General features: G+C 42.5%; 1 protein-coding gene and 1 long non-coding RNA gene across 2 annotated transcripts; one reads left to right on the forward strand and one right to left on the reverse strand.

Annotated features, from left to right (window-relative positions):
- Positions 1–1,602: 1,602 nt before the first annotated feature.
- On the reverse strand, positions 1,603–25,807 carry DIPK2B (divergent protein kinase domain 2B). Its single transcript, XM_083498454.1, has 5 exons — positions 25,445–25,807; positions 16,242–16,506; positions 7,867–8,040; positions 4,692–4,980; positions 1,603–2,974 (listed from the first exon to the last, which is right to left on the reverse strand). Exons 1-5 carry the CDS (start codon positions 25,678–25,680, stop codon positions 2,634–2,636), a joined length of 1,305 nt encoding a protein of 434 aa, XP_083354580.1. The 5' UTR covers positions 25,681–25,807; the 3' UTR covers positions 1,603–2,633.
- Positions 8,064–11,856, forward strand: LOC310704704. Its single transcript, XR_014524968.1, has 2 exons — positions 8,064–8,953; positions 9,153–11,856. It is a non-coding gene; the product is annotated as an uncharacterized lncRNA (long non-coding RNA).
- Positions 25,808–26,184: the final 377 nt, after the last annotated feature.

Raw genomic sequence — 26,184 nt, forward strand, 5'->3', positions numbered from 1 at the left:
TTTAAAAGCACAAATCTGTGGTTAGTAATAATTCCGTCTCAAGACAGAATCTTTTGAAAGGCTTAAGATAATTGCAATTCATAAATGAACTTCCCAGTAGCTTGGAGAGAAGCCACAAAAACTTTTCACAGATGATTTTTTAAAATGTGTTGTTTTTTTAAAAAAACATTCAGTAGTGGCAAAGGTTTCATTGTCTGATGTCAATTGGGTTTTTTGTTCAGAGCAAAAACAGCAGGAGTAAACATGCATGCTACTTTTAGAGCCAAAATTGAGTTTGAGGTTAAGACTATGATTATTCTCAAAAGTCATAAACCCATTCATTGGTTGATGAAGGAATTACAGGCATTCAGTTTTCTCAAGCCAAAGGAACCTGCTTGTGATTTTGCTATGCTTTATTCTGATCTTCGAGATGTTGTTGGACTACAACTCCCATCTCCTTAACTACTGGCCATGCTCACTAGGGCTGATGGAGCCTCATTTGTTTATTTTTAACAAATCCCATCTAATTTTCCAAGAACATACAAGTCAGCTATCAAATCAATAACAAATGCTATAAAACAGGCAGCAAACCCCAAATTAAGCCTAATTATATAATCAAAATATTAACATTAAAAACAAACTTAATAATTCTAAAGGAACCAGCTAATGGTGCAAAATTGTCCCAGCAAATAAATTAATTAGCCAGCTGAAGGCCTTTAAAAGAGCCACATCTCCACCAACAGTTTAAAGCAGGCATGGCCAAACTTGGCCGTCCAGCTGTTTTGGGACTACAACTCCCATCATCCCTAGCTAACAGGACCTGTGGTCAGGGATGATGGGACTTGTAGTCCCAAAACAGCTGAACGGCCAAGTTTGGCCATGCCTGGTCTAAAGCAGGCATCCTCAACCTCGGCCCTCCAGATGTTTTCAGACTACAATTCCCAGCATCCCTGACCACTGGTCCTGCTAGCTAGGGATCATGGGAGTTGTAGGCCAAAAACATATGGAGGCCTGAAGTTGAAGAAGCCTGGTCTAAAGCAACATAAAGGTAGCGTCCAACACACCTTGCTTGACAAGGCATTCTATAAGGTGGGTGCTACAACACAGAAAACCCTAACTTTGTTACGTACTAGTGTCACCTCACAGGGGCAAGGGAACTGGAACAGAAATTTGGATGATGATTGGCTCAGGTGGGGAGAAACATTTGAAAGAAGGCAGTCCTTAAGGTACCCAGGTTCCTTAAACTGAATAGAGCCTGGAACTAATTGGCAACCAGTGCAGTTTGCATAAATCTGCTTGTAATGGAGCCAAATTTACTGGCACCCCACAGCATTCTGACTGCAATATTCTGCACTAGTTGAATTTTCAATATACCTTTCAAGGGAAACTCCAACCATTTCCAGAGGATCACAGGTTCCCCATCCCTGATGTCAGACTTGCTTTCAGCAATTGGCCAGATCAGATGCTGGCTGAGGGCCTGAGGGGCTTGGAAAGGGCCCTCAGTGGCCTGTCCTCACCATGCACAGTTCACCCCTTCCCGCCAGATGCCTTTCAGCATCAGACAGTGATGACTCTTTTAAAGCTCAGCTCCCAGCCCATATTATAAAAGGACAGATAATGCACTTGTTTTCCAAGTCCCTTTATCTCTGCCTCATACCCTATAACTTCTTCTGTATTGCTCCATATACCTGGACTACTCCTTCACACATCAAACCATCATCTTGAATAACGCCTTTCTTTATGCATTCACCATCTTCCATTGCCAAGTGACTCTCATTTTTCAAGCCCTTCACCCTATCTCCATCTTCTCCCTCTGGGCAAGTACCTCTTGTTATGATCCCATCTCACATTAAATCAATAGTAATCCATTACAGTGGTTGCGATCTTCATCTATCTTTCTAGAAGAGCTGGGGTGTCAGCAAAAGTTCCTTCCCACTCCTGCTGTGAGTGGGCAACCCCTTCAGTTAATGTTCTGTGTCTCTCCACAGAATCCTGGCTCATTTGTCATAGGAACAAAAAAAAAAATGGCTCTGGGTATGAAGATAGAATAAAGAAAGGCAAGATTTCAAGCACATATGATGGAAGAAGGTAAAGCACAGGCAGTTTGCTTGTGGGGCCATGTGTGCCTTTGGCAACTTATACTTTCCCTGCCTTCCCTGACTCAGCCCAGAAGGACAGGGAACGAGGAGCAGAAAGCTTGCAGTTGGAAAGATGGAGCTACCATGGAGAGGGAACAGGGCAGGGATGTCTATGTTGTCCTGAAAGGGACAATTGATTCCATCACCTACAAGTAGTCAGCAAAGTCTGTGCAGCCATTAAGAGCAGCTTCCTAGAAAGAAAGTCACCATTGTAACAACGGCTCGGTTCATCTTTAGCATGCTCTTAAACAACAAGCTTGTGAGATTTGCATTGATCTTGCTGAAGGCACTTGTAAAAGCAAGGTAAATGTGAGACGTTAGAATGTGGTGGTCAGTAACAAGGAGCTCATAGAGGTGCTGTGAACCTTTGAAGAGCAACCCCAACAGGACCACTGAGTTTCATCATGGAATGCTTGCAAAGTGAATGTCTAATGGTGGCAAAATCAGTGTTTCCTGGGTGATTCTATTCTTTTGACTTCAAAGGTAGTAGTAGGTAGATGGCAGCAAGCTTTCCTTTTAGGGTTTATCTCTGTATTTGCAATCAGGATAGCGGTAGGCAAAACGAGGATCACAAGTCTGCAGAGGTTGCAAAATCTCTTCCAGCACTTGAGCTGCCCTGATGACTTCTTGGTCAGTTAGAAAGCTGTCTGCACATCTGCTCAGAGCTCTGTCAATCTTCTCCTGGACAGGAGGCAGAAATTTTTCCTTTAAGAGTTTAGGCAAAAGTTCCTCACAAACCATGATGAGGCTTCGTGTATCCTTGATGGAATTACAGGAGGGAAGCTCAGACTGGCAGTCTGTAACCAGGCAGCTGAATATGTCCTTATGTTCCTCTTGTCCGTCCATCAACTGCTTGCCTAACAGAAAGTAATGAGAAGCTTTGATTATAAACATAAATGAACAAATTCCAGAAGGAGGACCATGTTAGTCTGCATTGCAGCAAAAACAACAAAAGTATTTCAGGGCATCTTAAAGACTAACATTTATTATGGCATAAGCCTCTGATGAAGTGGGCTGTACTTCATGAAGGTTTATGCAGTAATAATTTGTTAATCTTTCAGGTGCCACAATTTTATGTGAGCAAATATTATCTTTATACACCTCAGCAGTGTTTAAATTTGGATTAGATGGTCAATTGAATTACAAATGGATCAACTTGTCTTGACTGTTCCACAGGGAAAAGGTATGAGCTAGTAGAAAAACAGAAGTTTTATCCTGCCAGGTCCTTGGCATGGTGTGAGACCTCCATCTCTTCCCATCTCCTAAGAACAGGCATAGGCAAACTTGGCCCTCCAGATGTTTTAGGACTACAACTCCCATCATCCTTACCTAACAAGACCAGTGTTCAGGGATGATGGGAGTTGTAGTCCCAAAAGATCTGGAGGGCCAAGTTTGCCTATGCCTGTCTAAGAACAAGGGTCTTCCATGATGATGATGATGATGATGATGATGATGATGATGAATTATTTACCCTGCCCATATTACATATTATGTCTGAGAGAATAGTTGTGTCCCAGTCCTCTCCCTAACATGCTATCTTTCCATGTACAGAGACATACTGAGCATTCAGTCATGTGACTCTCCTTGAACTCTGAAATGAGACGGTCCTCTGAAGGACTGTACTGTACATAACGTTTCTCAATTTGGGCTTTGATCTTACATTTTGAAATTAGATCTAAACTTTGTAGGACTGGGTTTCAGGTAAAAGCTATAAAATGTACAGGAAATGCGAGCATCATCAGTCAAATGGTCTACCTTTTGTGAAAGCTGCTCAAGGCTGCCTCAGCTGTTTCTAAGAACTTGTGGATGGGGGATCTGTCCTTAGGGGAACCATCAAGCTGCCCGGCAAACAACAGAGCAGGCATTAACCACAAACCTCTTTTTCTCTCCATATTTCTCCAGAGAAGTTGGGCATACTTTTCATAGATTAAAGTGAATAGCTGGTCCCAGGATCACTTGATGGGCGGGGCAGGTTGTGCATTTTTAAAATGCTGGAACCTGGAGTATCTCTCCTTTAGTTTCCATATTACACTTGGTAAACTCATGTGCTTTGATTGCTTACTGCCCATATTTATGCTGCTTGTTCTCTCTGATTACCTGTGCTTGTCAGGTGCCCAGGATTGGACCATGTAGAACATTTCCCCCAGCTGCTTTGACTATAGGTTTTTTGTTTTACCATCCATCCTGGCACTTTCCTCAGTTTTTTTCTTCTAGCTGAAAGCTACCTATTTCTCTTCCTTTTTCCCAAACTTATACGTCTAGTTGTCTTGCTTTGCTTTGGAGCTCTCTGGCTTTGCTTCAGGTGGGTACACTTAGGGTGTGCATGTGCTCATTTTGGTAATCTGACAATTTTCTGCTATAATATGAATGTTCATGTATGTGTGTTTGAGTTATGCTGAATGTGCTAATTTCCAGTTGCACAGAATCTTATTGGTATACAGATTGTCACCTTTCGTTCCTTTTAATTAACTGATCTACCATCAAAAAGCTTCAAGCTAAAGATCTATTCCCTCCCGCCCCTGCCTCATCATATCCTCTTGTGACAGATGCTTATTCAAAGATGAAGCTGAGTACCTTCCTGCTTGTCAATGACTCCCAGTGTGCTGGCATCCCGGATAAACAGATGTCCATTGTTGAAAACGCCAAATGTGCCAGCATCGACATGGGTAAAGTAGAATAAATAGTTCAGGTCATTGTTCCTCATGGAATTGATGATAGCAAGGAGCTGAAGAGCTAGGTCTGCTGCCACATCAGAAGATGAGCCATAGAATTCCTTCAAAGGTCTGGTGCTGGTAGTGACTATCAGCCGGCCGCAGGACCCCAAGTATTTTGGAAATGGCCACCCTTCTGCTCCAGGGAAAATCTGTCCAATAGAGGGGACACAAAATGTGTTAGTGCAAACGTGGGACTATTTATGTGATGATGTGAAGGTAAGAATACGCCCCACCTTTTTAAAAGCCCCTTCGATCTTGGCTTAACTTGTGCATTGTTTTGCCCTCCTCACCAGAAGTTCCACCACACCTTTTGAAGAAGTGAGCACTGAAGGATTGCAATGTTTTGTCATATTTTGTTTACTCGAATTCATAACTTCCGAGCAGGTATTTTATGAAGTGTCAAAGCAAACACACTGCAAGAGCATTCACAGCAATTAGGGCTGTCCACAAACAAACCACCCCGTGTCCCTGCTCCAAGGCACCCATATCAGGGCAATATGCTATCCTGGGGGCCACCCATCCCTGATTTGTCCTCGAAACTAAGTCTCCCCATCACCATTTTGTTTAACCCTTAAGACCCTTTTAAACTGTTAGGGCCACAGCACAGCATAAGATTGGATCAGGCATAGGCAAACTTGGCCTTCCAGATGTTTTGGGACTACAACTCCCATCACCCCTGGTCCTGTTAGCTAGGGATGATGGGAGCTGTAGTCCCAAAACATCTGGAAGGCTGAATTTGCCTATGCCTGTATTGGATAGTACAGTTTAACAGCTGTTAAGGAGGAGGATCCAGGCCTATGCAGGATCTATGCCTCAGCTCTACAGCTGTTGATCCTGTAAGTCATCAAGGAGGAAGGAGAGCCACTGCTTGGGCCTACTTTCTTTTGGGAAGGTGCATCCATTGGTCAGTTAAGTCGGCCTATTTCACCTGCTGCCCAGCTCTCCTTTCTGCCTTATGCCCTCCCTCCTTACAGCCACCAGTCACTCTGGGCCAATCCAACCTGACCAGTGGCTGTGTGTGCCCAACTCATCTGAGACCCTCCATATATGCCTGATTTGGCTGGGCCCTCAGCCAACCTAGTGCATAGCTCCAATAGCAGTATCCGTCCCACTGCAACAGCAGCATTCATGCAAAAACTGCCAGCCACTTCCAAAATGGTAAAATTTCTTCTCTTGAGGTAGCCAGAATAAAAACCTCCCTTTTCTAGGTCTCCTCTCTTTACTCAGAACAGGAAAACCAATATCACAGTCTCCTCGCAGATATCAAAATGGCTAAGGTGATCAGCCATAAATCAGTGTTCACTGGTAATGGTCAGTAAAAGGAAGATTTTATAAGAAATAAATAGTTGTTCCAATTACCCTGTTAAGTAACAATGAATGCTGATTGATCACCTCACCCTTTTTGATGGACAGCCACTACCCACCGAAGACTGTGCAACACGGTTGTCCCTTCTGATACCATGGTTTTGTGTTGACAAAGGTATTCTCAGACACCAACTTAGTGAAGGTACAATGCAAAGTAAAACATAAAGATAAAACATGTATTGTTAAGTTTTGCAATATTCATAAAGGGGAAAAGAAGAAGGAACTATATTAACAGGACTCCCTTCTCCCATATGAACTTGCCGACCTGCTGAAATAAAAGGTTAAGACCAATTTAAGCACACCTTCAACAATCTGGGCTGAAGTTAATGCAAGGGTCAGCTTTAAACTGTTTAACGGCTACTCCAAGGCTTTAGATATACACCCTAAGGAATCATATGAGTCAATAATATGCCCCATTGTATTTAATGGAGTTTTATTATAGGTTAATGCTTGTTTCTACATTTGTAGACATCAAGGAAGAAAAATGTGAATAATCATGATGTGCTTCTTTTGTGAAAAACAACAGAGATACACAGCTAGGTGGAAAAGAACCACCACCTCTAGAGTTGTTGCGGCTATGTGCTTTAGCTTGGCAGTAGTGTCCATCTTTTGCATGTGCAAGGCCCCCAGGTTCAGTCCTTGACATGACACCCCTACACATGGAGACTCATATCTGCAAAATTCTTCCACTTGGCATCCCAAAGACCTTCATATCATATCAGTCTGGGGTCCATAGTTTTGTGGGATATGAACCATTGGTTTCGTTCACTAGAAGTTGGTCAAATATGCCCATGATTTCCAAAAGTAAAGACTTAATAAAATGGAACATGTTGCCCTCTTAGATTCTTCCAAATATAAAATTGCCAAGTTATGCACCTAATGTTGACTATCAAGATGTTGCATGTAATATATCACTAAGGCCCCACTAAGGCCTCACTAAGGCATCTTAGCAGGATTTCTGATTGCTTAAAAAATACCCTCTCAGCTTAAAATACAGCCCTCTGGTTTTGTATGATGTAGGCTCAAGTTTGATGGACAACACCACTTTGGGACTTCTCTTTTTAGTCTGTGCTGACTTTTTAATTTCTCTTTCTGAATGGCTAGAGTGTGCACGTTGGAAACCAGCTGTGTGAATTGGCCTGTGAATTGGCTGGTGTGCATTTTTGTCACTTGGTTCATGTTGCATACTTCAGGGAGTTTAATAATGGCTAATTCAAAGGGTCTGGCTTGCTGTGCCTATATTCAATATGTTGTGTGTATGCACTGAGAGGGTGTGGGTCTGTATGGCTGTTGCTTGAATTGGCCTTCATGATTCTCTTCAGTTCACCAGAACCTGTGTGGTTAAGTACCACACAATTTTGCTCAACAAAATAATACTCCCACCCACTGCCATTTTTCATTTGAGCGCAGCTTCTCGGAGAGGGAGTCACAGTATAGTGTGCATTGATTCCAATTTTACAAGGTTGTTCTTGATCTCTGTCAAGGCAAGTGTCCAGTCCACTTGGCTTGTAAATTTAGGCTCTTGCAGTTCTCTGTGCAGCAGAGTGGCTATGAAACCTACTGATCCCTATTTTCGAACCAAGTTTACTGTAGCTCCAGCTGGTCAAAATGACTTGAACTTAGGTCATGGGGTGGTAATTTACCCCACAGGAAGACAGATGGAGTTGTACCTGTAACATGATGGGATGTGCATTAACTGAGAGTGTGTAGAGGAGGCGCAATTTATCCCGGTCGGTGAAATGGTCCATGTAGACACTACCAGCATCTGCCACTTCAGCATATCGCCGCACTATTCGGTCCAGCAGCCGTTGTGAAGGGCAGCGAAGCATCGGTGTACTCAGACCCTAAAAAGAAGAGAAGGGGAAAGGGTCAGTCTTTTCACTGCATATTGATTGAGTGGGCCTGTGTTTTGTATGTCCCTTTGTATGGTTAGGACCTGACCCTACAAATTACCACTGATGTATATAATTAAACAGAGCATCTGAAGAAGCAGGTACACATGAAATTCAGTGGCCCTGCTTAATTATTTTTTAATTAAAATCATAGCTGAAAAGTGATGTACAAAAGAACCCATATGCACAGGCATGTTTATATAATAGAAATATGAATAAATTGCTTATGATATTTATAATGGATCCATATGAAAATCACATCCCACTGCGCAGTGAAAACTCCCAACAATAGTAGATTTATTTTGAAATAACTAGAGGATATTATTTAGCCATGGGAATTGGGGGCAGATTGGGTACTTGCAGGGGCAGCACACCCCATTTTGCCTCCTGAGGTGAAATGAGAAGGTGCTGTCCTACTGCCAGAGCGTCCCTCACTTGGGAAATGGAAAGCAAAAATAGCCTAATAGCTACAAAGAAGCACTGCCATCGGTTTCATATGTGTTGACATTCATACGCACAGGTGTCAAAATGCCTCCTGTATCACTTGGATCTGGGGGGCTCCTGACTGGGCAACCCTAGTTCAAAATGTGTCAGCCAAGATACTGTCTGAGACCTACTGCAAAGCTCAAATTAAACCAGCACTAAAAGAACAGCACTAGTTGCCCGTTAGTTTCCAGACAGAATTCAAGGCAGTCGTTCTTAGCTTTAGAACCCTGAATGAACTGGGATCAGGAAATGTCAGGAAAGTGGCATCTGGCATATTCTTAGAACATGAAAATCCCGTAAGGCTTTTGTTGGTGCTACCTGCTGTTTGAAACTCTCTTTTGACAAAGACTTGCCAGACTCACGGCCTGTGGTTGTTTCAGTGGCATAGCGTGGGTTGTCAGCACCCGGGGCAAGGCAAGTAATTTGCGCCCCCTAACCCGTGGATTTGCGCCCCCTAACCCGTGGATTTGCGCCCCCTAACCCGTGGATTTGCGCCCCCTAACCCTAACCCCCAGATGTTGCGCCCAGTGCGCCCGGCCCCCCCTGCACCCCCCACGCTACGCCACTGGGTTGTTTAGATGGCTGGTACAAATGTTTGTTTCAGAGAACCTTTTTATACTGTCACTGATGGCGATTCAGTGTGTATAGATTTGTAATGTTTTTTTGTTTAGATCTGTCATTCCTAAAATTTGATGGCAACACTTAAATATATTTTCATGGTTCTGCAGTTGCTTTTACAACTTGTAGCCTGAGCCAATTAACTGTTTGCTTAGCTTCTAGGGCACCCCTGGCTTCCTGATCCCCTGGTCTCTGGAATGCACTAGCCATGGCAAATAGGACTGTTATTGCTGTGGCACTGCCCACCTGGGGCCACTCCTAACTATTTAGCTGGAAACTAAGGCCTGGCACCAGAGCTGAGTGCCAAAGGGCAACATAAGACAGCTGCCCTTTGGTGTAGCTATTTGGAATGACTCAAAGGGATCTAGAGGTTAAAGGGGGAGGTTTTCCTGTTTGTTAACATTGAAGTTGATGTTGCTTTTTATAACATTTATTGGCCTTGGCCTCCTTCTCATTTTTTAGAGAGAATTTTGCTGTGTATGAATGTATTATTGATTTCCCCCTTTTTCTTCTGCAACTGAGCATTAGATGATCGGGTTTTCTTTTCAGTAATTAGCAGCTTAAATCAAATGTCAAAGTTTGTGTAACCAAAACGATTGGCCAGTTGACTGAATAGTTGATATATATTGATTCACTGTAGCAGAACAATAAACTTAATTGATTGAATTTATTGATTTGTTTTGACTTGGTACACACACCTGCTTTATAGTGGAGGGGTGTGTGAAGAAAGGTAGCTACACTTTTCAGTTCAGATCAAATGGCAATTCACTCCCACAGCAGATCTAATTCTAAAAACACTTCTATCATAACATTGTGGGGCGGGGAGCCTATTTTAAAAGAAAATTTAAATGGTAGCCATTGTCCATCTGCAAAACAACTCCTCCCCCCCCCCCATTAATATTAGGAAAAAAGACTTAAGATAGTAGGATTGAATTCAATATTAGTTATACTCCAAGTAGGCTCCCTACAATTAATGGACAGGACTAACTTGAGTCCATTGGATATAACTCAAAATGCTAAAAAAGAAAAGCATCCCTCCAAACAAAGAGTCAAAAGAAAAAACTCACATTTTTGATAATTCCAGGCATTAAACACACACGTTTATTTGGAACTGAAATGCAAGTAACATAACCTGGAACTTACTCCTGTATAGGCTGCTGTGTTCCATTCAGAGCTGCATATAAGCACAAAGTTAAATCGAGGTTGTCTCTGGGGCAGGGAAGGCTTTTCAGCAAAGGAGCATTTGTAGTTTGCAATAAAGATTTTCATTGTGACAGACGAAATAATCATTGTGGCAGGCCACTCAATTGATAGCTGGGTCAGACAGGGCAGGCGGCGTAAAGTGAAAAACATTATTTCATGGTCTGTCATTTTGATTCAAGTATGTTAAGGCTTGTCATAATTCTTTGCACTATAAAAGAAAATTACTTGAGCCCAATAACTTCTGTCAAGTCTCCTCTGTATCCAAAACTACATACGGGAAGACACAGCCGTCAAGGGAGTACAACTACCTTGATGCAGCAATGGGAGTAAGTGTACTTTAGAGATGCTTTTCTTTGAAATGTGCTATTTGCAGTTGCTTAGCCTGTCAATGAAAGAGGATTACTGAGTTAGGCAAGGGTATCAATGCCTATTTTCTGCTGTGGGTTAAAAAAAACAAAAACCAACCCATGGGAACAGCCATTCACAGTGCAATCCTAAGAGTACTCCAGACCTTTGAATCAGAATCACAGATTCTGTAGAGTTGGGAGAGATCCAAGGGGTTGTCTCGTCCAGCCCCCTGCAATGCAGGAATTGTTGTTTGAATGGCAGTAGCTATCCTTTTTATTTAGAATGAAAGAAAAGGGAAAGAAACACAGTATTCCTAAATGGAGTAACACTGTGTTTGGATTCTCTGACGCAGTTTCCTGGTGCATTCTGGAATACTGTCTCTAGGGAGGTGCACCTGGAGCCATCATTATATATCTTCAGGTGCTGGGCAAAAACCTTCCTTTTTAACCAGGCCTTTGACTCTTAACTATCTATGACGTTTTAGACTTGGTGGTATGTATTAACACTCCCCTGGGTTTTAATGTACCGGGGTGGGGGGGTGGGTTAAGGACTCCACTAGATTGGTAAAGAAAAAGTGTCGTACATTCAAACCTCGGTTCCCAAATGCCCCCGTTTTGAAACGTTTCAGCTCCTGAACACTGAAAACCCGGAAGTAAGTGTTCTGGTTTTCGAACGTTTTCTGGAAGCCAAACGTCCGATGCAGCTTCCGCTGGAGTGCAGGAAGCTCCTGCAACCAATCAGAAGCCTTGCCTCGGTTGTCGAACATTTTGGAAGCTGAACAGGCTTCCGGAATGGATTACGTTCAACAACCAAGGTTTGACTGTATATGCATTATAACACTTGACACCAGGTGGTGGTGTGGAGTTCTGCTTTTGCCAATGCGATTTGTCATACAAAGTTTAAAATGTGTTTAACTGAAACGCTTCTTTGATGTGTCTAGATGCAGCCTATGTCTAGTGACAACCTAGCCAGGACTTGTGCAATGAAGAGACAGGCAGTAGAAGTCACTGCCCAGCCAAATACTCCATGGTTGGCACCCAGCCCAAGTCTTGAGAGACTTCATGAAGTTCCCACAGGACTTCGTCAAGCCTGAAGTAAACAGTATTTCTCGCAGCCTGTATTGAATTTGAATACTTATTCCCACCTGTATCCTTATTGGATTTGAAATTGTTTTTACAAATTATTATTTTTCTTTTGCTTTAATATATGGATTTTTTTTAAAAAAAGGTTTTTACATACATACACACAGTAATTGTTTTTGTTTTTTTATTGTTGATAGGTTTCTTGTTTTTTGTTTACTGTGAAATTGCTTCAGCATATTTCATGGGAAATGATCCATAAATGGAATTGAATCAATCAAACAAACAAATAATCCCTCTGAGATTACCTGCACTGAGCCTCTGGAGCAGAATGGGTTATAAAAATAAATAAACATTGGAATAATTTTATTTGGAAGACTGAGCTTCAAAATGTGCAATTCCTTTTCCCAGAACATTGACTACACAGCAGTATATTTTGCCAATATTTCGCAAAGGTCTGCTAATATATCCAGTGTTTCAGTACTCATGGTAGTCAAGTAAAATGGTAGCCAAAGCCAGGAAAGAAAAATGAGTGTTGGTAAAAAAAACTGGTCTTCTTCCAACTGGGTATGTAGCATTATTTAGCTGAAATCTACTGCATATAAATAACTGGGGCAAGTGGAGAAAAAGCTACTAAAATGTTATACCTAAATAAAAACCCCAAACTTTATCTAGTGTGTGGCTGTCCCCAGTTGTGACTGATTTTTCCGTCTGGCACCATAAGTTTGACTTCCCAGCAAATGTCGAGCCTACTTAGAAGTTCGGCAGGCGCCTTCAGCACAGAGAGGAAACTTTAGCCTGTGAGAGAAATTGGCTCAACTCCAACGCTCTAGGGAGTGCTCAAATGGAAAGTACAGTATGCATAAAAGATTTTGCACTCTGGGAGATATTTGTGTGGCACAAGGCAGCCAGCAGAGATTGGGTTTCATCCAAACTGAACAAGGGGAGAGAAGGGAGTAGAGAGAGGGGAGGCACCTCGCTGTGGTAAACTTCTGTCAGAAGCTACTCGGAGCAATGTGAAGCTTGCCCTAGCGTAGAAGGAGGTGGCGAATATATGCCATGTCAGTTTTTGTACTTAAACATTCCTACATTTTCTGAATAAAAAGTTGGCTGTGGTCCTCGCGTTAAAGCAATGGAACTTTACTGTTGTGAACCTACATGCTCATAATAGGAAATATTGGTTGCTTGCTAGAGGGGATTCCCCATACTTCTTGCACAGCTGCAGTTCTGTTTTGCCAACAAAGCTCTGGTGACATGTTTCATGCTGCCATCTTGTGGAGTAAGGGAGAGGACCTGTGGGGGCTGGAAATCGAACCGTTTTAAATCTTGGAGTAGCACAGGGGATTTTGAGGGGAAAGGGAAATGTGAGATTCTCGATTAAAGCACTTCTCTGCTCAAGCAGGCAGGGTCCTTTTCTTCACAGTGATGCTCTCCTTGATTTACAAGCTGGAAAGATAGAGCTGGCAGTGCAAGCCTACGTTTGCCTGCTCAGAAGTTAGCTCTACTGAGTTGCAGAGGACTACTTCCAGGTAAATGTGTAAAGTGTCAAAGCCTCAGTGTCCATGCTTTTGTTTTGTTCTTCATCTATCTTGTCTTATTTTAATTTGTTGTAGGTGATGAGGCCTCCCTTGTGGGAAATTTGGTTATATTGATATCTCTGTTAGAGCCACTTATCTTTCATTTTAAAAGTTATTTGGCTTGTACATTATATCAGTTGTCTTCTGATAATAGTAGCACAAATATGGGCTTGCTTATACTTAAGCGTCTTTATGTGGGTCAGACACAGAAGGAGAAAGGGTCAATAAATGACTAAGCTGGCTCAAAAAATAAAAATAATTTAAAACCCTCTCAGTGGATGTGATATGTATTCGCTGGGTGTCTGGCATACCGCCCTGAGAAGTTTCTCCATACTGATGCCTATGTCTAGAATGCCCTCCCTCCTGGCATCTGGAAGGTAACAGCTGTGTGTGATTCCAGATTTTCTTGGAAATGCACCTGTTTGCTCAAGCTTTCCCTACTACTACTACTACTACTACTACTACTACTACTTACATACCACCCTATACTCAGAGGTCTCAGGGCAGTTCACAGAACAAAACCAAAATATAAAACCAAAATATATACTAATAAAAATAAAAACAACAACACAATACCCCCCCCCAAAAAAACCACATTTTAAAAGGGCATAGGATGTCAATCAGATCAACCAAAGGCCTGGTTAAAAAAGGACATTTTTGCCTTGCGCCTAAAGGTGTATAATGAAGGTGCCAGGCAAACTTCCTGGGGGAGGGCATTCCACAGATGAGGAGCCAGCCACTGCAAAGAGGGCCCGTTCTCGTGTTGCAAATATTATTATTATATTATTAAAATATCATTTGGAACTTCCCTTGAAAAATTGCTCAGATATTAGAAAGTGAGCTATTTTTTTTCTGATCTGGCAAGAGATATTTCTTTTCGATCATGAAAATGTTTGATGGGTGAGGGAGGTTGTAACTTTTCAAAGTCTCATATCAATTTTGTGAGTGGTAAGGTAGGAAGCCATGCCAGTGCCTTTCTTTAACCCCTTTGTTTGTACTCTGAGCATCTCCATCATATGATAGAAAACCAGCCTCTGTGTCTTTGAATCTGCCATTGGGCATGCAGGTGGGTGCTGTGGAGCTTGCTCTGTCCTAAGGACTGGAATGTTATTCCTGCCCAAGAACATGCCTAACTGTAGCAGCTCTGCGGGATGAAGAAGGAAAGAACAAAATGGGCCAGCATTTGTGTGACGGAATCAAGTAAGAGACACAAAGTCTCTAAAGAGCCCATCCTATAACCCCCTTTTGGCAAAACATCTCAATTATTTAAATAGACAATTCCTGCTTTTGAAAATTAGGTGAATCAAAAGCTGTAACACCAGCACCATTTATCTGCTGACCCAATGTGAGAAGGCTCTCTGGTGCAACTAGTGGTCAGCATCTTTCTTTCTCTACAATTCAACAACAACAAAAACCAGCATCCTGTGTTTGAGGGTAAGATGGCCACTGCTGCATATATACTATATATTTAAAACATTCACAGTACATTTCCCCCAACAAAGAGTTCTGGGTATCCAATGCCCGATTGCCCAGTGCTGTTGCTTCCATTTTCCTTCCTTCCTTCTTTTGCTCTTCAGTGCTGCTGGTATGCTTTGCCTCCCCCCAATTCTTGGCCTTTTGCTCCTGTTCCTTGGAGACAGCAACTGCCCAGCAACTGTCCCCAAACAGCAGGAACTACGGCCAGAAGATGAGATTTATCTCTTCACTCAACCTACATGACTCAGAAGGAATTCAGTAAAAAGGCCAACAGACTTCCTCTCGCATGACATGCATCACTATAGTTGGGTGAGAGAGATGAAAGATACTTCAGAGTGCTGGGCTGGTGCCTGCCTCTGGGCATGAGGCCACCAGAGAGTGTCTGATACTCTAGGAGGATAGCAAGTTTCTTCTGTAGGGTGGCTGTGTCTGCAAGAATCGGGGGCGGGGGGGAGAGGACGACCCAACACTGCCCTACCTTGACACGACGCACCCACAGACATTGGCATCAGCTGAGCAGCAGGTGATGCTTTGGTTGCCCTTTAAGAAACTCACTGGCACCAACACCTAGCAGGGATGGGTCTAAAGAGTAAAGATCAGGTTGCTACTTTTGCTGAAGCTTCTTATGCAATAGGCGTTTTCTCCCAGATTGGAAGAGACCAGTCACCAGCTTGTTCCAACATGCCTGGCCCAAATTCATAACCCTGTCACCCCACATTAGCTTATGCAGTTTAGGAGGTAAGCACTGAACAATGGCTAGCCTTCAAAGATGGAAGTTGGTGGGAACGTTAAGAGGAAGTAACAAAAACAAAAGCAAATCCATGGCATATTGCAGTCCATGGGAACTTATGTCATAATAAATTTGTTCGTCTCTAAGGGACTGCCAAACTCTTGCTTGATTTTCCATACCATACAGATTCAAGAGGCTAAGGTGAATAATTATTTTCTGACGTGTTTGCAGTTTGCGTGCAGATAACGTGTTCGGACAGTGTGTGTGCATGAAGAGAATCTTTTCTTGATTTGGTTACTGATCAGGGACAGAGGTGTGGCAAGATTTTCTTCACCTCTTTGCAGAATATTATGGATGGCTTTTACTGAGTGGTGGCATGCACCCCAACCATATGTTAACTTTAGTTTTAGGTGTGACTGTGGTGTGCATATGGCTTCCTTCTGTATCCAAGTAGTGAAGAAAACTAGTAGAAACTGAGCCAGATCCAGCAAATTACAAGTGATTTCTTTGTGATGTGTGGTGTGTGTGTGTTGGGGTGGGGTGTATATGAGAGAACCAGATCCCATAAAAAAACACTTTACTCCCGTTAAACACTCTGTTGTGTAAATTCCATATCTCAGGGCCCTGTATACCAACCTGGACCAGGTTAGGGGTGAGACGTTTTGTTTTTAGCCATTTCTGGAATCTCTCTGTTTTCCACAAGACTCGCTCGATGCTGCAGCTTTTTGTGTGGGTAAGAAAAGTGCAAATCCTCTTGTCTGCTTGGTCGTGCTGGTATTTTGTGGTTAATCTGGAGAGATCCACTGGCCGCCAACTTATGGTGTCATCTGAGTAGTTCCCAGAGTAGTAGGAGAGGTAGTTGGGAGGGAGTTTTAAACTGGAAGAAAGCCAGCTGTCAAACCTGCCATCAAATCAAGACATGCAATGTTGTTAATCTACCTTAGCACAGCTAAGCACCAGCAGACCGCAGTGCCTGCCAAATTCTCACATTTCCAGGTAGGATTCCAAAACAAATCTATAAGGTGGCTAAGTAGTATCCACTCTTTATTAGGGCACAAAGCCTTTATCAAGCAGGCTCTATTCTTTGAAACTGGATAAAGCTATCACTTATTCCCCCTCCACTCCAATTCCACACAATAATATCCAGGAGTGAAGTTAAATTAGAAAGCAGCCACAGAAGGGGTGCTTATAAAACAAACCGAAGAAATAACTATAACATCTAAATGTCTGTTGTTGTAATAATAATATATTTACATACCCCTTGATATGAAAAATTCCTAGTTTACATAAAGCACAATAAGATTTTTTTTTAAAAAAAAATCTATATACTGCATATAACCAAAATGCATCGGTAAAAACAGAGACATCATCAATAAAACATTCAGTTATATATCAACAACAAAACAGAGCAGTGTGGTGAATCTTATAGGCCAGGGAGGAACCTGCTTAAATTGATGGGTCTTCCAGAGGTGTTTAAAGCTTGCTACATGGCGCTGTGAGTTAAACCACAGAACCTAGGGCTTGCCGATCAGAAGGTCGGCAGTTCGAATCCCCATGATGGGTGAGCTCCCGTTGTTCGGTCCCTGCTCCTGCCAACCTAGCGGTTTGAAAGCACGAAGTGCAAGTAGATAAATAGGTACCGCTCAGGCGGGAAGGTAAACGGTGTTTCTGGCATTACTTTGGTTCTCCAGAAGCGGCTTAGTCATGCTGGTCACATGACCCAGAAGCTGTCTGCGAACAAACGCCAGCTCCCTCGGCCAGTAAAGCGAGATGAGCGCCGCAACCCCAGAGTCATCCGCGACTGGACTTAACGGTCAGGGTTCCCTTTACCTTTACTATTTCTGCCTCAAAAACAATACTAGGAGGGCTGTTTCTGAGTGTAGATGGAAGACTAACCATTGGCCTTGTTGACTGGAGCCAGTGGTCAAGATAAAGGCATTCAGTCAGTAACACTTCCTAATACAAATCTGACAATGATGATAATAATTGGGCACAAGAAACAGACACTAAGTTCCTTTGTGCAATTGAAAAGGGAGAACCGCCTATGTCTTCATAGAATCATAAATCATAGAATTGTAGAGTTGGAAGAGGGACCCCAAGGGTCATCTAGTCCAAGCCCCTGCAATGCAGGAATCTCAGCTAAAGCATCCATGACAGATGGCCACCCAACCTCTGCTTAAATACCTCCAAAGAAGGAGAGTCCACAACCTCCTGAGGGAGTCTGCAAAATACCTAGACAACTGGAAACAGTCAAATGCTCAGCTAATATTTGTGACATTCACTCAGATGTAGTTCACGACAGCACACTTTTTGGCCTTATACGCATGTTATTTCTGAGGCTTTCCTCTCTCATTTGCTATTGTTTATGAGAGGGAGCCTTCTCCTTTTTTTCTACTTTTCCTGAGGAAGTAAATGGAGCCAATTCAGGGTTCTCTTGTTTCATTATGCCCCTCAATCAGTTGTGTGCATGTACACAAACACTTTCTTCTCTCTCCTACAAGCTATTTTATATAAGAATTATTCTTTGTTATTACAATTTATCCCATTTTTATCGCACCCTGCCTCCCAAAGGAGCCCGGGGCAGCAGATGCATAGATAAAACATTCAAATAATGTTGACTCCTCATGAACTTCTTCTTTATTTAGTCTAATGGCAGGCATTCAAGAAAATTTCCCAATTGTTCCAATTTTCCATGTGAATGTAGAAAAAATATCCTTATCTAACCCCATCATGAATTTAATGTTAATCATTGAGAGCTGAAGACAGTCTGGCAAGATTGTTTGGGTCACATGCATATCTTCCTTTAGATCTTGAGAAACTGGATCTTGAGAGATGTGTACAGTTTTAGGCACAGAATCCCTTGCTTTAAAACCAATTCTAGCAGAATCCCTTCGGAGTGTGTGGTTTGAGCATGAGTATCTTAAAATTGATTTCATTTCTCCTTTACAAAACTGACTGAAATCTAAACCTTTATCTCCTCTGAGTTTGGGAGAATGTTGAATTGGCAAGTTAGATTTGTGGATGATCACAGAGACAGTGTAATCCTCTGCATGTTTGCTCAGAAGTAAGTCCCATTGGAGCCTACTCGTGGAACACAGGGAATCATTGTGGTGTAGGAGGTAGACGACTTACCTTCAACTATGAAGACCTGTATTCACATCCCAAATTAGCTATGTAACTGACTGAGTGCCCTTGGGCTAGTCACTATCGCTCAGCCTAGAATACCCCACATGCAAGATGACAGGATAAAATGGGGAGGAACCCTTTATGCCACCTTCAGCACCTTACATGGCCTGACTTGCAAGGAATCTACCACAGCCTTAAACAGAAATAATGACTGCTCCCCACATCAAATGAGGGGCGTTTTTTGCGTGGTCGCACGCAGCACACCCTCCCCCCGATCCTACGTGGTTCCCTAAAATACAACCTGGCTTTGCCCCCTCCCACGCTGGATACCTGGAGGTTCCTGCCTAACCTCAGTTAACCAATCCCAGTGGTGGTGGGGGCGTTGCCAGGAGAGTTGGCCAGGTAGGGTGGGACCACCCTGCCCACACAATAGAGGGTGGAACTTACCTGGGAGTCCTCAGTCGGCTCCATAGCTTCTCCCACCCTGCCCTCTCTCAGTTATGCCTTCATTTGCAGGTAAACCTCTTCTCCACAGGTATGCGGACGCTGCTACGTCATTGGTTGCTGTTAAAGGACCCGGAAGGAATTTCCCTGCATTGGCAGGTTTTGCCTTCCCCGTAGTAAAATGTCACAACTTTGGCGGTTTCAGGCCTTGGGCGGAATCCTTTAGTCTATCTTCCCTAAATGGGGGGGGGGCATGAAGCGGTGACCCATGCCACCCCTGTGGCAGCGATCCCAGGGCTCCTCGTTAAAGGGGTTGCATGAAATTAGAATGCAGAACTCCCACAATTTTCTGGATTAATGGGGTTGCCACTTGATTTTTCCCCCCTGGAACCAAATAATCCAGAAATGAGTGCTAGACTTCCACTAGCTTTTCAGCAGTGGCTTTTTCATATCATGTGAAAGATCACATAAAATGTGGAAGTTAACAGGTAACTTCATAATAAAAAAAAATCCTTCCAGTAGCACCTTAAAGACCAACTAAGTTAGTTCTTGGTATGAGCTTTCGTGTGCATGCACACTTCTTCGTATCTGAAGAAGTGTGCATGCACACGAAAGCTCATACCAAGAACTAACTTAGTTGGTCTTTAAGGTGCTACTGGAAGGAATTTTTTTATTTTGACTATGGCAGACCAACACGGCTACCTATCTGTAACAGGTAACTTCATGAAAGCAAAATAAAGTGCTGTCTGAATGCAACCTGTTAAATGAGGAGTAATTCTTAGATATTCAGCACTCCCCCTCCCCCTTTTACTGACTCTGCTCCTTTCACTTTGACAGCAATCTGACATGGAGAATTTTTGAAAAGTGATGCTTTGCCTAACTTGGTGTGGAGTTACAAAGATGGGAAGAGCTTTGCCTGCTACATTTGTGCACCTCAGGAACAAGCGCAGGAGGGAGTAAAAACAATCTGGGCAGCAGCCTTAATGTCAGCTTTGAGAATTCAAAGTTGTGTTTCATTTCAGGACCCAGGAAATCTGAGGGGCATTTTTACTTTACTTTATTTTAATATCTGATTGTTGCTCATGCAAGGGAGACAGAGGAGACATTTGCAATGCCAATGGACATTATGGTTAATACAGGATTCACATTTTCATGTCTAAACCTAATGAAGCAATAGCGTCTTTAAGCATATGTAAAAATGCCTATAGGTATATATTGGGAGGCGGGGGCGGACTTTTAAGTGGCCCTTAAATAAGAGTCAATGTGGTCTACAGCAACAGCAGGCACTGTAACTCTCCAACAGTTAGACTTAAGCCCTAAAGGCACACCCTTCCATTGTCTCTTCAGACAGATAAATGCCAACAGGGACAGGTCCAAGGGGCTAATTTGGTATTGAGAGAGTGGTGCTGAGGTGAAGTCCCCTGTTCTGGCATGAAACAAGATGCAGCCTCCTTCTTGGCCTAAGTTCTCCAACTATGAAATGGGAATTTCCAAGGCAAGCCTGACAGAGTTCCTTTGAGGACAAACTTTATGAAGGTTGTGAAGTGGTTTGTATGCAAGTGATTCATAATTGCCATTGTTCATTGCAATCAATTAAAACTGCTGCATCCTATCATTAACACTCAGTACCAACAAGAACATAAATTAACCCAAACGGATGTCTTCATCCGGAAACCTGCAGGGCAAAGGTAAAAAGCTCTGGGAACATGACTCTATCTGCATTTAACCAGTTCACCAATGACCTGACATGCTTTGTAAATGCTTATCATGGGTGTTGCCAGAATAGCAGCTCACTCTTACCTCAAGTTATTTAATCTCAGGCTTTAAAAGCAATATTACCACATAGACCAGAACTCATTACTCAACAGGGTGGGGAGCTAGTAATTCCATTTTGCTAATGAGAGTTAATCCAGACAAAGATAAGAAAAGAGGAGTAGCGTGAAGTTGCATGATAGCAGAACAGGTATGAATTACCACTTCTTAGAATGAATGATATGTTTCATTCAGAATCAGCAGAATCTACTACAGCCTGAAGTGAAATAAATAAAGCATACCTATGGTCCACCCATGGTGGATTTCTCTTTTTTTGGGGGGGGGATTCAGCATCTCCCTTCCCCACCCCTGCACCTGTCACGGTAGCTGTTGCTATTAAACCCTTCCATCCAGTGAAGAAGCTGTAGCAAAGGGCTAATCAGAATGAGCAAATTAAGACCATGAGCTGCAAAAAACTGCATAACATCAATGTGGCACCCTTCAGATGTTGCAGACTACAACTCCCAGCATCCCTAGCCATTGAGCATGCTGGCTGTGTTGAAGGGAGTTAGAATCCAGCATACCATGGGCACACTCATTTTATGTGGAGTACAGTGGTGCCTCGCAAGGCGAGTTTTTTCGTCTAGCGAATTTTTCGTCTTGCGAAGCACGGTGTTGGAAAAGGTTTGGAAAAGCTTCAAAAATCACCAAAAACCTCACAAAAGGCTACCACACCGCGTTCTATGAGTTGCTCCTCAAAGTCAAGTCGCAACTGTATTAACGGTGTTAAGAAAAAGGAAACAAACTTGCAAGACATTTTCGTCTTGCGAAGCAAGCCCATAGGGAAATTCGTCTTGCGAAGCAGCTCAAAAACCGCAAAACCCTTTTGTCTAGCGAGTTTTTCATCTTGCGAGGCATTCGTCTTGCGGGGCACCACTGTACTGGCTACACTTATTAGGTTGACTGGCAGTGCAAGCAGGCAAGTTGTCTTTCAGGAAAGCTTATTTATCATTAGGAGAGCATTAATAAATCCCTGCTAAGTTGTTTCTGAGGTAATTCAGTGTGAATGATGACTATTTTAAAAACTACTGGTCTGCACTTTAATTAACAGGGTCCCATAAGTATCCTCTTAGTGACAAATAATATATCAGCTCTCCAGTTTCTCCTCTTCATCCAAATACTCCCTTGGGTCTGCCTAACTGCTAGTCAACGATGCCAGGAAAGGTGCCCACCTTCCTCAGCCGTAAAGAGAAACAGGATGGTGTGGGGTGGGTGATGTGGCGATGGGCAGATTTAGGTTAGCTTGTGCCCAAGACACTGATTCTGTTGTTGTTCTTTTGAATCTGCTCTTCTGTATATTTTCCTTTATGTGGAGCACTTACTCTCCAGACATTATACATATTATGCAGAGCCAAACCATAATATAGAAAACTTTGCCCTTTAAGGTTTGTTTGCCCACCTCCTTGGCAACTGTCCACCAGCTGGTGAAAACGTTGTATATGATGAACACTGTTTGTGGTTTATGTCTGCTGGGTCTGCTTTCATTCATAGATAGATATTGTTTTGTATTGTGTTTTATTATGGGGATGATGTATTTTAGTTGTTGTAAGCTACTCTGCAAAAGCACTAGAAGGGTGGGTTATGTGTCACTAAATCAACAAATAAGTCCAGTTTGTCTCCAAATTCACACCAGACCAAGAGTGGACGAAGACCTCGCCTTGACTCCTGAGTGGTTCTTAATGAACTCTTTACTTTCTCTCCCATGTATATTAGCAAAAATATGCAGGCTGTAGATATTCTGTACATTGCCAGGGTTCTTGCAATCTATAGGTCTTTCCTCTAGAGTCACGACCCACCTGTCATAATGATAGGCATTTTAGTGGTTTAAATATAAATGTAAAACGCGAAATGAGTCTTTTATAGCAACTCCACCAATGCTTTTTATTACTTTAGTGAAGTATATTTTATATAGAAGCAGATACCCAAAAATGTAATTTGACTCTGTTTGGTGTAATAGTAATAATATAGCTAGTGGTGCATTAAAACTATAATTTATTAATATAGCAATTTTTTCACCACCATGCTGCCAATTCCTTAAAAGCACCTTTCCGTATATAAATCATATTAGAAGAGAGAACTCGTCTCTTTTAAAACTCTTTACCTGCTGTCATCTACCTTAATAACTTTTATCTTGGCTATCTCTGCTTTGTGAATCTGAAATAGATCTAATGATTATGATAATGGTTTGTGTAGATGTTTTACTCTCACTAGAAGAATATTTATGTTTGACAATTGTCCTGACATGCTTAACAAAATCCTGGCAAGATGAAAATGCTTGAGCCTCGTTCATGCTTCAGTCAATTTTGATAATGTAAAGAAAAATAAATCCTTCGGCACAGCCCACCTAAAGTAGAGCTCTTATTATGAGCTGGGTTTGACATTTTGAAGTGCTATGCAGCCTGAACCCTGCTTACTCCTCCTCCTCCTGCTGTATATTCCCCTTGTGCCTTAAGGTGATCCTGAGGTGAGGCCCTGTTTTGCATGCCACCACCATCAGAGGGTCAGCAGTTGGCTGAAAGAACCCAAGCCTTCTCTGCAGCTGGTGTCCTCCTGACTTTTAGAAGGTTAAAAACTATTTATTCAGGAAAGGCATTTGCATCTGGTAGGTGAATATACAAGGACACAGGTGGCGCTGTGGTCTAAACCACAGAGCCTAGGGCTTGCCGATCGGAAGGTCGGTGGTTCGAATCCCTGCGTTGGGGTGAGCTCCTGTTGCTCGGTTCCTGCTCCTGCCCACCTAGTAGTTTGAAAGCACATCAAAGTGCAGGTAGATAAATAGGCGGGAAGGTGCACTGCTCTGGTTTTGCCAGAAGCAGCTTAGTCATGCTGGCCACATGACCCGGTGAAACTGTCTGCGGACAAACGTTGGCTCCCTCAGCCAGTAAAGCGAGATGAGCACCGCAACCCCAGAGTCATCCGCGACTGGATTTAACGGTCAGGGGTCCCTTTACCTTTAGGCAAATATACTGGTTTTATTTAGCAGCTCTGGTGCTACTTGGGGTTTCTGGTGATGGTATACTGGAATTCTAATATTTTGGCCTATATTGTTTTTTTAAAAAACCAAAAAACCAAGACCAGAATGAAGCTGTGAGCTCCTCTAGAGCCTATGTGGAGCTAACAAGAATAAAAATGAATTTAACGTTGCTACAACTGGTCACATGAACAGTGGCGTAGCGTGGGTTGTCAGCACCCGGGGCAAGGCAAGTAATTTGCACCCCCTAACCCGTGGATTTGCGCCCCCTAACCCTAACCCCCAGATGTTGCGCCCGGTGCGGCCGGGCCCCCCTGTACCCCCCACGCTACGCCACTGCACATGAATTCTATTTTTAACACCTTTCCTGGTGTGAATGAAGTGCAGCAGATTCACTCTACACAGCAAATATGTATTTATGCACATTCTAGGTGGTGGTTGCACTCATATTTTAAAATGTAGCAGTTAAAATTTATTCCTTGCTTACTTCTTTACCCTGACATTTGGCACCTGAGATGTGTATTGTAGGATCTTATTCTCTCGATTGCAATCTGTTTTAACTGTATTTAAAACAGCATTTGTTTTCAAAAATTTATATGTAATTGTTGTAACCCACCCTGGGACGTCGTGGTGAAGGGAGGGGGTAAGAAATTTATTATTATTATTATTATTATTTCAGAAGCAACTTTTAAAGAGCTGCCTATAAGCAAAGAGCTCCTGAAAATGGTATTGGTGCAAAATGATTCTGAGTCAGGCTAGTCATTTGACAACTTAACAGTGGAGATTTCAAGGGGTCAAAAAATGTACTGTGCTATATTAGATGTACTGTGCTATATTAGAAGTAAAAAAATCTTGTTTTGATGAATTGGAAGAGCTGCAAAAAGATTCCATTGAGCACATGGATTGATAATATGGACAGATTAACTACATATGAACGAATTGCATGTCGACGCAAAATAAGAATGGATAAATATGAAGAAATCTGGAACGAATATTTAAGAGATAAGGCGGATAGTGGTGGGAGGTAGAGGGAGGAGAGAGAGGTGGGAAAATATTGTATAAAAACGTGTAGTCATAGGTATATCAGTGTATCCAAATCAGAATTGTCAAATTGTGTTATTACTGTTATCATGGTTTTTGTTGTATGTGTCTTTTGCAGTTGATGTTTGTATTGAAAAATTGATTAAATAAATTTTAAAAAAGAGAGAATGCATGCATTGAGTTCAGTGAGATTTACTTCCAAGTAAGTGGGCATAGGATTGCACTACAAATTACGCAGGGTGACGATGTGGGGATTTACTATGATGGCTGTAAAGGTAATATTCACTACTGACAAGTACACATACAGCAGATATGAACTGGTGACAAATTACATGCTTCAGCTCATCCTTCCAGTGCCCACCACCCCAAGCAGTTGGCAATATTAATAGAGCGAGACTTCCACTTCCCTTCGTCCCCACCCCAAACATGGTACGGAGAGTCTGACCTTATTTCTTCTTTAAAGAACTTCTTGCAAATGGATGTTCCAATGCAGGCATTGCATTTATCAAGTCCCAAAAAAGTTCGGCCAAAACTGTAGCTGAGTTTGACCCGGGAACCTGCAGATGGGGAAACGGTTGCTGCTAAGAAAGTGCTGCAGTTCAGACTCAAGCACAGAAGAGGCAACAGCTTGACCACACATTTAGAGCAAAGGCGATGCAGCCAAGGCCTCATTGCTAGCATCTGCCACTCCTAACAAGCTTCTGATGGTCTCCGATTTTGACTGAACAACATTTTATTCAAGTGGAGAGTTTTGGCCCAAGAGACTTTGAGCTCTCTTATCTTGCCAGCTGGTTGGTGGCTTCAGAGGATCGGTGGGAAGGAGTATGGACTGGGGTGGGCACAAGGAAATACATGAGGATGCAGATAACTTTTGTTGCTATAGTTACCTTTCCTCTGCTAGGAGCAGCTGTTGACCCACCCATCGCCAAACACAGAATGCAATGAAAGCTTTGCTCATCATAGTGTTGATGGGGACAAACGAAGGATATCCTGTTGAAGGAGCCCAAAGTATTCATCGTGAAATCCAACAGGAACTGCTTCTGATAACATGATAACAGACAACAATTATGCTTAGGGCATGTGTAGAATGAAAAATTAATCTTTAGCACTATTTATATTAAAATGCAGACCATCAGATTGCTAAGTTGTTTGTAAGTCCATTTCATTCATATTTGTTTCTCTAAT

This window comes from Podarcis liolepis, assembly GCF_965112155.1.
Source record: "Podarcis liolepis genome assembly, chromosome: 4".
In the NCBI taxonomy this organism is placed as follows: Eukaryota; Metazoa; Chordata; class Lepidosauria; order Squamata; family Lacertidae; genus Podarcis; species Podarcis liolepis.

Coding starts and splice junctions, on each gene's coding strand:
- DIPK2B (XM_083498454.1), bottom strand. CDS start 25,680: ATGCTAGCAATGAGGCCTTGGCTGCATCGCCTTTGCTCTAAATGTGTG. Junction 8,041..16,241: donor TCACCCCTAACCTGGTCCAG/GTTGGTATACAG, acceptor TCTTCTTTTTAG/GGTCTGAGTACACCGATGCT. Junction 4,981..7,866: donor CACATCCCATCATGTTACAG/GTACAACTCCAT, acceptor TCTATTGGACAG/ATTTTCCCTGGAGCAGAAGG.